Here is a 12,635-nt window from a genome sequence, read left to right on the forward strand (position 1 = left end):
TATATGCCTACTTGGAGTAAACAGATGAACGGATTAGAGTGTGAACTGCATAATGATATAAACATAGAACAAAAAGATACGTTAAAAAGAAAATAAAAATATGTTTTGGGGAGAATCTTCTTTTAAAAGAAAAGTATTGGCTGTACAACTTGTCTTTATTTCCAGCACCAAAAGATCGGACCATTCCAACACCAGGCTGGCAATTCAGATCGAAAAGGATGCAGGTATGACCTGGGAGTTTGGGTGTTTTGCTTGATTTGCAAAATGTGATGTATTTACAACCATCCAGGCTTTGCCTGGGAAGCTGAAGAGATGCAAAGGGTTTAAATGTTGTTTGAACAAACCAGAGCCTTTGAAGTGTAGCAGAGCACCGGTTTGAGTCCTGTGACTCAATAAGTAAATTTGCTCTTCAGTTATGCGTAGCTGATCAGATAGCTGCTGGGCTGCGAATTGCTTGGTTAATCATAATATTGCTGTTTGTGCAGAGTATGCAGCAGACACCCTTAGCCAGACTCGAAGGTCAGCTGTGGGCAGGGAAAGGTTTTGGAAAACAGCAGCAGGTTAACGGTGCCTCTACTGCTGAGCAGTTTGGGCTGACAGGTATCTCCTCATCCCTGGAGAGAAGCTTTTTTTGGAGAGGGGGGAAAGGGAAATTGGAAAATTTGCAGGAGGGGGTAAAAGAAGGAAGTAGGAACGATGGTGGGCTTCTGCTCTGGCTATCAGTGCATTAAATGAGCTCCGATCCATGGCAATGTAAAGCACCTTCCTGGGCTGCACCGCATGATCTCTGTGAGACTGGACAGCAAGAGCATTTTTTGGCAAGTCAGCGGATGCAGAGAGCCGGTGGTACCTGAGCTGATGCTCTTCAGCACCTGGTGGGACAGAGCCCTTTCCAGGGGAGGCCAGTACCAGTGTTTTATGCCAAATCCCCCATGAGAAAGGCCAGGGTTTCATATATGGCTTTCTTCCACTTCAGTGTTCTGCAGCTGACTCTATTTTGCCGCTGGGGTGTCAGGGGCTTGTATTGTGGAGATAGCAGTTTATGTTGTAATTACTGCTGTTATATTTTTATTCCTCCCCTTTTTATCCTTATTCATTACATCAATAGCATGAACAAATACAGCCTACATCTTCAAGCAAAAATGGGTGTAATCCAGGGTGTCCAAAAAGGCAAGAGAGGTATTAGCAGTTTGAGGCATATATGGTGCTCTTTCATTATTTATCATTTCAACGCAGGGAGTTAAGATGTTTCCCAAGGCCATTCTGTCATCTGATAGCGATAACCTTTAGCATTATTATATATGCTAGTGAGTGAATTATGTTTTAAACCCCATAGCTCAAGCAAAACATTCCTTTTGTGTGTGTACTTAGAAGATGCATTTTATGACTCGTTTAGGTTTTGACCAAATACATTGCAGAAGGTGTTTAGCTGAGTATGTCTGTATGTGCGTACACACCTGCGTATACATACGTACCAGGGCTCGATGCATAATGGCCATGGTGATGAAAAGCGGCATAGTAACATGTCCGCTCCTTTTCTTGTATTGAGGAGCCATTTGTAGGGGAAGCGATAGCCTGTCATCCTCTGCTTTGTTTCTTCACATTAGATCTGCCTCTAAATACGCATGCACGTAAATACGCATGTGTACCTGTACGTATGTATCCACATACACTCTTATGTATATAAATACACCTACAAGATGTTGCTTTGTACATGTATATCTGTTCATGCACAAGCATTTTAAAAGTATTGAAGGTGAGACACTGATGCATTACAGAAAAGCAAAGAGGTTCTCATGTCAAATATATATTTGGTAAAAGAGTATAAGCACAAGACAACGCCACATCGGCTTGTGTGGCACCGTGTTAGCATTTTGAAAGGTTCATTCCCTTTCACGGATCACCATCATAAAGTGCAACTTTTGATCCAGTTAAATGCCATAGACTTTTGTGAGATGACACTGTTAGATGGTGATTGGGGTGTTTTTCACCTGGACAGTTGGTCCAAGCAATGTGTAATTGGACAGCTACTTTTTTAAAGGAGTGGTAGCAATTCTAATGGTGAATGAACCTTGTTTCATTCTTTCTTAGTATACTAAGTGAACTCTTTTCAAATATGTCTCCTCGTCATAAGTACCAACAGATACTTCATGGGCAAAGCCTTGAAAAACTCCTGGAGGATTAAAAGAAAAAAATCCCAACAAAATTACTGGAAGCTGTGTGACTGAATTCTTTTATAATCTCAGAAATAGTATTCATATTTAAGCTTATGTACTGAAATAATCATGATTTCAGTTTCTTAAAATTAAGAACAATATGTAGAGATTAACTTAGCATTGCAGAGACTTTCAGTGGAGCCAAAAAATTCTTGCTGTTGTAAAACAGCAAGATTTGATGTGATTTGATTCAGTCTGAAGAATGTGTTATCACTAATTTGATATTCTAGTTACAATATTGTTCATATTAAACAAAAGTTTCAGGCCTGATGCCCAGAAAGGCTGAAAACCACCTATATTGCATAAAGTATCAGGAAGATATCATCCAGCTAGAGGAAGAAGCTTTATGCAGAAATAAAAAAGAACATGGGATTTTATGCAGAATGGCTTTGTGTATTATAAATTTTATTCTTTACAAATGTGTGCTGCTCTGGTTGTAGGAAATGATGACAATAATCTCAACTCCATTTTTTATGAGCATTTGACAAGATCTCTGCAGGAGTCTCTTTGTGGAGATTTGATTCTGGGCCGCTGGGGAAACTACAACACAGGAGACTGTTTTATTCTGGCATCGGATTATTTAAATGCCTTTGTGCACTTGATCGAAATTGGAAATGGCCTTGTCACGTTTCAGCTCAGAGGGCTGGAATTTCGAGGTAAGGATCCCTGATGATTTAAAAACAGCAACAAACCCTGTCTGGCTTTTTAATCTATCACAACCCTATAGTAGGACATAGACTTTAAGGCCCTTTCTCTTTCTCTCTCTTTTTACAGATACTTGTCTGTCTAAAAGCTCTGTACTTCTTTGTATCATTATTTGAATGACATTGTTTTGAAACCTGGATGTTAAGAAATTTGGAGTCATGTTCTGCAGTATCATAAGACTTTCAGAAAGAAGGCATATGTTGAGTTATTTGCTTGGTTCACAGATCTTTTGGGTTATGCTTAGTTATGTTTTCAAATTATTTCTTTCCCTCCATAATCATGAAAACCGAAGTTGTTCTTAAAATTGTTCAACCCCCCAAAATGTGTATGTGGAAAAAAAGAAAAAACCCAAATATCGTAAGAGTCCTCCCACAGAAAATACCCTGTGTCAGATCATGCAAGATGCCAGTACTGAGATGGTCTCCATCATAGTAGAACAGGAAAGGAGAAGCAGGTTGATCAGGGCTTTGTATTTCTCCTGTTTAGGAAGTGCTGACTTCAGCTGAAGAAGGGACCTCACTTTCTTCCTGTTCAGTATACTCCTCTGTCAGGACACTTCTCTTTAAGGAATGGCAACTGCATCCCCTTCCTTGGTGGTGTGGCTTTTGTGAGGCCAGTTGATCATAGTGTCACACTCCTGTCCTTTTGTCTGTTGACCCTAAAGCAGGAGGTTAAAGTAAAAGCACAAGTTTTAAACAGCTTTTCATTTTTGCTCATGCTACACATAGTGGCTGCCTGGGTTTGTTGCTTGGGTTTGTAACCTTTCAAAGATACCACTTTGCAATTGCAGGTGATGGGAGTTTTGAAATCACAGAATAAACAGCTTCCCAGGCTCAAGGGCTGAGCATCTAATGGGCAACTTGTAGAGGAGTAACTTTTCAACAAGGTTGAGTATGAGAAAATAGGAGACAGACTGGCTCTTTGAATGCACTTAGGTGTGGGAGGATTAGACTACGAAATAACATGTGTAGGCTCTAGACTTGACTCTGTAACAGACTCCCTGTAGGATGTTGAACAGGTTGTAGTAAATGCTCGATGTTCACTTTCCTTCTTTTATGGTGGGGACAAAGATAACACTCCTGTATCTTAGGAAAGAAAATAGTAAATACCTGAAACAGCTCAGTATTGTAGTACCTGAAGAGATACCTATTCATACAAAGGCAAATTGTAAGAAAAAGCAACTGGAAAGGAAGAGAAAGAATTTGTTTATCAGCCTTATAATTTCTTGTTGATGATGATGATGATGATGAGGTATGTGTGACTCTATGGCTTTCTTCAACTTTAAAGACATCTATGCAAGTATTATCTTCTCCTTGTGTGCCCCCAAGGTAAGCAGTGGTGCTACTGAGGTTGAGTACCCTACAGAGTCCACAGGTGGAAGGCTTTTTTTGGGTAGATGTGGAATTTGCTATTACTTCTTGCAAATGCAGGTATATGTTGTTCTGCAAGAACAGTTAAATACTGTGGCAGTTGAAATCTCTTAGTTACAGTACCACTGGTTTCATGGACTGGTAAATCTCTGAGATAATTTTTTGAAGACAGTTTTAGTCAGCCTGTCATTTTTGGTTCCTTTTAGGTTGCTCACAGTTATAATTTTTTTATGGAAACTCCGTGAAGTCAAAAAACAGTTCATTCATTTCTGCAGGTCTGAAAAGAAAAGGGACTTCCAGGAGGGATTTATGTATGTTAGAGACATATCTTGGACAATGTTGACATTTTGTTCAGATTTGTTGGGATTTTGAGTAAGCAGGACCATGTACGTTTCCATTAACTTGCATTCTAATTTCAGAAAATTATCTTTTCTGATCATACTTTTGTGTTTAAAATAGTTCACTGTAGGATTTGAAACAGAGGAAAGAAATTTCACTTTCATGCTTAAATTACATGAGTTTTGTGAGTGTTTTTTTTCCTTTATTCACCTTTTGCCAACTACTGCTGGGTCCCTCTCCATCATTACCATCCCCAAGCAGTTCAAAAAAAGTAAATCTTGGAAATGGAGATGAAAAAATATGAGAGGATCCTCAAACCATGTGTTAGCTGGGTAAAAAGATCAGGGGCCTAGCAGATGGGCCTAATGAACTGGAAGTTGAATGGTGAAAAATTAGATAGTTTTGTTGCAAAGTGGTTTGGGAAGACTTTGTTTGACTTTGAGCCAGGATGGTTCATTACCAGGCGAGTGCCATTTTGCATTTGAATCTGAGAGCAAAGCTCAAAAATTGCAGTTTGCCACCTGCCAAGGCACCTCTGTATTCCCTAAAATCACAGTTTAAGTAACTAAATGGGTCTGAAAAGTGACCTTTCCATGCGGATTGCCTAATACTGTTCAGTGTTCATACTGCAGCTGGTTTGCTTTGTGAATAGATCGAATGCTGGCTACAACATGTCTTCATTTTCAGCTGGGGCTGAGCCCTGCAACCTCTCATGTATTTCATGGGTTGCCATTTAGAGCCAGCTGAGTTCTCATCAGGAATATCCCCCTTCCCAGTCTCTCTCTGGCTCCTCAGGAGGCAGCTGGCAGCTTCACCTGAGTGTTCATAAGACCTGCACCAAGAAAGTGGAGCAAAAGGTGAAGTGGGAAAGCACAGACAAGTTACTGGAGGAGAGGAGTGGGAAAATGGGAATGGGAATCTCACCTAGATTATCTCATCTTCAGTACAAATCCAGTCCCCGGTTCCTCCTCATGCTGAGTATCACTGGCAGAAGAGACTTCCCAAAACTAGGAGAGGAGAAGGATGGAAATGGGAGGGAAATGGACTCCCCCTGTTCTCCTCTCTGAACCCACCGTGGATGATGCTATTCCAAGAATAAGAGAAAATGTGTAGTTAGTTTGTGTCCTCACAGACATGGTATGAAAGGAAGGTTTCTGCAGCTTTCAGAATATTTTCCGCAAGTAGAGGAGATGTTATGGGAAGAGAAACCAGGAGTGTGTGTGTGAGTCTTGTTACTGCGTTGTTTGGCCTGGAACAGAGAAGCCTTACCTGAGGAAAGAACAGCTCAAACATGTAGCATTTGATGTGCCGTGTGAGAGTTGAACCCCACTGGACCGTGCAGAAAGGGTGCCAGGGAAACCACATGAATCACAAGCCTGCTTAAGGATGGAGTAGGAAGAACAGAGGAGCCCAGAGGTGAACCAGGCGCAAGCCAGGTAAGATGGATCTGCCTGACAAAGACTATAACAAAAGCTTCATGGACTCCGAAGTGTGGGCAGATAATCTGCTGTGTGCCCAGTAAGGACTTGCTGAGGCGGTGTACTGACACCAGAGGGTTGCTTGTGTCTCCAGGTAACCCATGAGGGTTGGTGTGCTCTAGATAAACTATGCTGCAGTACCGTGCCCTTCCTGTAACAGGTTTTGTCCTTGTGTCAACGAGCCGTAGGGGCTACGTGAGGGTGCCCAGACACTGGGGCACAGAGTCAAAGGAGCCAGAAGGGCTGACCTGAAGGCAGAACCTGTGTAAGGGGATGGGCTAAGGGCTTTCCCAAGGAAGCTCAGTGAAAGCTGAGACTGAACTGAAACTCTTGCTTGGAAGGTTTTCTTTGCTTCTTCCTTTAAGCAGGATTGGTGCCTGCAGGGGCATGAAGGTAGAGCGGCCTGACCTCAAGCAGCACCAAGAGCCATCTCCTGCACAGACTAGGCACGTTCTTCCCCATTTCAGATCTTGCAAATAGTGGGTGTGGGGTACAACTGAATGCAGTAGGATTTTTTTCTGTGTAAGTGGGAAGGGTGTATGCAACTGCGCTGGAAGAACCTGGTGGTTTACGAAGCTAAGAGGCAGTTGTTAAGTGCTAGGCTCATTTCCTCTGCTTTGGGCATCCTACATTCCTATTTTTAGTTGTCTAGTCATGCACTGTTTTTCACATAGGACCCTAATTCTTTTCATTGTACAGAATGGTTTCCCCCAAGGAGGAGAAAAAGGGCTAGAGGAGGAACTTGAAATCTGCGATTTCTGAGCTTTGGCTGCCTAAAAATCTGCTGTTCCTTTAAATAGGCAGTCTATGTTTGCTTTGGAAATGAGTGAATCACAACAGTGTTCTTTGTGTGACTGTTTTCTGTTTATGAGTAAACCAAAAGCAATATTTGCATTATGGAGCCCTGGATTTTCATATGGGTGTTTCTCATTGTGGTAGCTGAAAAGCTGTGCTGGCAACACTGCCACAGCAGTGCCCAAAGAAGAGGTCATAGAGTCTTCTGAATGTAAGTGTACTGGGGGCGGGACATACTGCTTCCCCAGTTTGCAGTCCAGCCTAATTGAGAGTTGGCATTATAAATGACTGATCCAGGTGCCTTTCGACCTGCAGGTAGTAGAATTTTGGCACGGGTTTTAAATGAAAAATAAACCAACCAAACCCCTGGAGGCAGGGTAAGAACATACAGACTGAGCAGACTGAAAGAGTCAGTAAAGCTGGGATTCCTTTTATCCATCTTTAGTCCTGTTCAAATTAAACACCTTGTGTGAATTGGTTCTTCACTCTTCCATTCTACAGACAGAGAGGGGATGTGCCTCCACTGTGTCGTTCATCCTGTGTGTAAAGCAGGGGAGAGCCTCAATACCTCCAGGCATTGAGGGGAGATGCCCAACTCCTTTGCCAAAAGCAACAAGAGGGTAGTAATGAGCTCAGGCTAGGTGAAAACTTACAGGTAGCTGCACGTTGGTGTGGGGGAATCAAGCCCTTCAGTAACTTAACTCTACTGTCTGTGTTAGACCACAGCAGTATGCTAAAAGCAGCCTGCCAGAAGAAATACATAATGCATCATTTAATTTGAAAGGAAGAGACAGGGGAAAAGCCACAATCGGGGAACAAGCAGAATGAATGTCAAGATATCTAGCTCCTGCGAGTTCCCTGTAGAACAAGGAAGACTTAAAATCTTTCCTGTTTAGTCTGTGGCTTTACAAAATGTCTTTTGGAGAATATCCAGTTAGGCATTACATGTGCAGAAAAAACTTACGAATGGTGATGCTGAAATCTGGAGGAGCTGTTTTCTAACTCATGCCCAGTATTCTTCAATCATGTAATTAACTTGTGAATCTCTGCTCTGATTTTTTTGTTACTGCATGTTGCACGTGCAATATTCATGCTTCACTTGGAACTTCATTAGATGAATCAAGGAGAGAAGCAGAGAGTAGAGATACATGTAATTGTACATGGTGGAAGGCAGCTGTGACAGCAGGATGGGATTGCCTGTGGGGCTTTCTCTGTGTTAGCTAGCTTGTTTTCCACGCAAATTGGTGTATGAACACAGACAGTTTAGGGTATAAGCTTTAGGTACACTAATGATGTCTAAGAAATAAGGACAGTTACTCATTTCTGCAGTGAATGTGTACGCTGTATAGTTTTATTACAGTACCAAGTACATTACCAGTGTAAGGAATATTTACTTGTGTTCGATTCTTGTGTCTGAAGGCTCTGTAGCACTAGCAAGAATCATTCTTTATTTAAAGAGTGTTTGCAGCTTTCACTTTTTGCTTTTACAAATCACTTCTTGCTGTTGGGAAATAAAAGTGCCCACCTTCATGTCTTTCCTGGGACCACACTTGAGGTATGTTCAGTATATGCACCAGACCATCAAAAGGTATTGCTAAATTACAAGGAGTTCAGAGAAAAGCAGCCATTTTTAACACATCTCTTTGGAGAGGAGGTTAAAGACCAAAAATACATTGTTTGTGGAAAAGAACAAAGGCTGAGAGATGCAATGCTTGGAAACATTAGAGGCATGAACAGAAACGATGCAAAGGGGTTTCTTTAATCTTGGTGATTTAATTGTGAAGAATGGCATGGAACAGGGAAGAGAATATGTCGAATGCAGGAAATCTGTGATGTGCAAGCTTTTCTAGGGGTACAGTAATGCTCCAACAGTGGAAGCCATCTATGAATTTCAAATAGGCTTAGAATAGGTTCTGTAACACAGGGTAGAATAAATATTTGATGCCTTTTTTCCCTTTTTTCCCCTTCCGCAATTTTATATGTATATATGGGTGCACTGGAGAAGACTTCTGGAAGGAAGGAAAATGTTGTTAGATGCACTGCAGCCTTTTTATTGAGAAAATGTCTTTGCAAGAAACAGAATGTTGCGTCTTGCATTGCACTCCAAAAAAGGTGACATGAGAGGTTTTTGTGGTATTTGGTAGCTGCAAGTTTAACAGCCAACATCCTTAGAGAATGCTTTCTTTCACCTGGGCTTCCATAATGTGTCTCTGTGGACCAAGAAAAGGGCAGGTTTCTGAGGAGAGAGGATGCCTGTTATTAGAGCAACTAAGCTGGTTTGAAAACCAGACTATTTCAGGCATACAAGCACCTGAAGCAGCTGAGAACCACACTATAATTTTATAACTAACAGCTTTGAAGTTTGAGGAACTGATATTGGTTTTTAAGTCCTGAGATTTTTCTTTGAAACAACCTGAGACTATCAGAGCCTATAAATTACTGTTCTTCATCCCAATTCCACAAGAGAAAGATTGGGAAGGAGCCAAAACAATTGCTGGTTTCCAGAATGTGTCCAGTTCTGGGGTTCATGAGTTTCCATTTGGGAGCTCAGTTCACTCCTTTTTGAAGTATTTGCTTTTCTGTGTTTCTGGAGCTATATCTGATGGTTGTTTCAGGAGAAGATGGCCTTCCAGTGGCTGTAATTATGCTCTTTGTGCTGCTTCTGGGTGATAACTTGCTGCTTATTAATTAAGCTGCTATCCTGAGCAGAAAGAAATGTGCTGGGTGAGAAGGAGGCTTATCCGTCAGAATTTGGGAATACTCAGATTTGCGGCAGAGCTTGGTGGAGCAGAGTCAGATATTTCCACTGTAATGCATTTATTTGTAAAATATTCGTGTGCATGATTTTGCCAAACAAATGGTTAGCAACAGGGATTTTTGTGAAGTTGTCGGTGAAGGGACCTCTGCATGGCCTGCAAAAGGAGTTGCCCTGGGCTTCAATCCATCGTCATGGCTCCCATCTCTATCTCTAGCTCCATCTCTCAGACTTCATGCCTAGTTAAATCCCCTAGTCCAGAACTGGTGGTTGGGGTCACAGAGTTTAAAGCTTGAAGTGCCTAGTGCATGAGAGTTATTTATGATCATCTTAATGTGGGGTGGGGTTAGTGCATGAGCCCTTTCTGCCTGCATTTGCACCCTAGCTGCTTATTACGTGTCAGCAATCTTCAGTGCTCAAGCTATCACTACCTTCAGCCACAATAATTAGTCCCCATTCTGGATGTGTTGTTAAACTGAAGTGTTTTATGGAAATTAAAACTGCTTCTAGAAGTACGTTGTGGTACGGAATTTTCTTTCTGACCCTTCAGAACTGAAAAATGCTTTTCTTTTCACTCATCGAGTTTTCAAAATTAAATTCAAAAACACACTTTGATTTCAGCCTTAAATTCTAGAAGGATGGGTGGTCATTAATTTAGGTGTATTTTATGTATCCTCTTGAAGTGAGATTATAGTCTTCAGTTTCAATTTTCTTATTTCCATTTAGGTCAGATCACTCTGGCAGAGCACAAGTCAGTCCTCAAATCCTGATGCATCAGGAAAATAGAAAGAGCTCCAAGTTCTCACCCTGCTTTTTTCCTGAGCTCACATAGATTGACCTTGCTTTGTTCAGCTGGCACACGTTTTTGCATGGATGGGTTTTTGGCAACCATCCAGTGTTAGATATCTTACAAATGATCAGTCTCATCTGTACTAGCAAGGGTCACAGTGAATGACTAAGCTTGTGTGAAGAAGGAGAGCTTATTTTCTTTCTATTGCAGAAAGAAATGTTTTTCCTCAGATTTTAAAATGACTAATTACCAGTGAAAACATTTTCCTGTGTTTTAATATTTAATGGTACTACACTTAATTATATTGCTGAGCTGAAGTGCACGCTCTGCTCCCTGCTCTTCGGTTTTATGAATAATTCTGTGACTTTCTTGAACTTGATACTTTTTTGAGAAGCAATACAAAAATTGTCATTTTAATCATCGGCATATAAGACATACACAAAAGTTTAGGGTCATCTCTCTGTGAAAGATGCACACAAACACTTCATTTACTGTGACTTGTCCCTTTTGGCTCAACACATAAAGCTGACCACATGGTTTTAGTCTTTGCAGCACCAGTGTCTAGAGTAATGAACCAAAAGGGATTGATGTAGGCACTGGTAAAATTAAATTCTTCAGCAACATGCAAATCTGTGGCATTGAAGTCCAGCCAGTGCATTAGGGATTAAAGTAAGGCTCAATTTAATATGAGAGACAGTTACTGGCAGTCTTTCTAGAACTGATTGCAAGAACTGGGGGGGAACCAACATGTACTTGAGCATCAAGCCTGTGGTTTGTCTGTGCAGATATAAGTCCTTTTACTAGATGTCATCTGGGAATACTAATCAGCAGCAAGATGATAGGAATAGGGATTTGGTGTTTTGTCAGAGCACTGGCCATGGCTCAGATTACACCTTTAAACTTAACAGGGGTACCCCAGAGGCTCTGCAAGCAGTCAAGACACCAAATCCCCAAGGTGATAGTACCCAAGTCCATCAAACAGCTTTTGTTAAGCAAGTGCATGTTTGCCAGATGTTGTCAGAGCACAGCCCTGATTTCATTTGTTGGAGTAAATCTGCAAAATGACCGCATGAGCGCCTTTGGTTGGTTCCCAGAGCTTTTGTAATAACATGATATCAGTTAGAATGGCTCTGCCACCCCAAGTTCAACCTTGATGGAGTCCACTGTAGTATAATTTTAACTTTAGTTGATTAAAATTACCTAGCAAAGATGACTTGGAGACATTTACCTGCCAAATTAGCCAAGAATGCAAATAATTGTTCTGGCATCTTCTTCTGTTTGTTATGCATGCAATTACAGCTTCCCTCAAACATCGAGGGTCTCTTGAATTCACCTATTATTTGCCTTGACAGCCTCTTCAGTCCCTATATTTTACAAAATATATGGTTTAAGAAAAGTAGTAATTGCAGAGTCTCCAGTAATAATATTTTGTATTTATTAGTAGAGATAATACAGAAAGCACATAAACAGCCAGCATTCCATAGGAATGAAATGTGATATTTCCATACCAAAAGAAAAAATATATATTTAAGAACTGTTACATAGACTGAGCAAAGCCATCTTTAACTCCCTTAGTTGTAAGTGGGTCACTGGCAGTTGTTTATTAGGCTTGTGTTTTTTGTTGCCTATAAACATTTGGCAATACTTAATTTAGCACCTGGGATGAAGATGTATCTTCTCTTAAATTCAGTTTAATACTGACAGATCTTTAAACTTTCAAAAATAAACATAACAGCTATAGTAAGAGCACCATCATGGAAAAGAGCTATTTTACTCTTTTCAAGCTACGTGCAAAGGACTATGCCTTTCCCTCCTTCAGTTAGAGTATGATGTCTTTTGACTTGACTTCAGAAAAGCATCCACTGACCCAGAGAAGTTGCTGCTTTTTTGCTGCTGAGCAATTAAGTGTTAATCCATGTAGAAATCTGTGAAATATGAAGCAGAAGTAGACCAGTTCATGTCCAGTCCAACTGGAAATGTCAGCTTGATAGGTCATGTTTTGTACTTCATGGCAGTCTTGAAAAGAAAAATGTTTATATTTAGGTTACTTGAAGACATTTAATAGTTGGTCATATTGTATATCCCTGAAGTCCAAGGAGGAATACATATCAGTGTATGAACAACGCTGGATACACAGTGGATGTTTTCACTTATAGAAAACCGAACAGAGAACACTGGAATATACTG

The 12,635-nt window shown here is 40.9% G+C and overlaps 1 protein-coding gene across 1 annotated transcript in view; it reads left to right on the forward strand.

Moving 5' to 3' along the window:
• Positions 1-12,635, forward strand: part of LOC104617130 (pecanex-like protein 2) — a gene marked incomplete at its 5' end in the record, with an annotated part of 59,772 nt that overhangs the window by 19,211 nt on the left and 27,926 nt on the right. Inside the window, 2 exons of the mRNA XM_010282366.1 lie at positions 166-224; positions 2,657-2,872. Coding sequence (XP_010280668.1) covers positions 166-224; positions 2,657-2,872 — 275 coding nt within the window. The remainder of the gene's footprint in view (positions 1-165; positions 225-2,656; positions 2,873-12,635) is intronic.

This window comes from Phaethon lepturus, unplaced genomic scaffold (genome assembly GCF_000687285.1).
Source record: "Phaethon lepturus isolate BGI_N335 unplaced genomic scaffold, ASM68728v1 scaffold15672, whole genome shotgun sequence".
NCBI lineage: Eukaryota > Metazoa > Chordata > Aves > Phaethontiformes > Phaethontidae > Phaethon > Phaethon lepturus.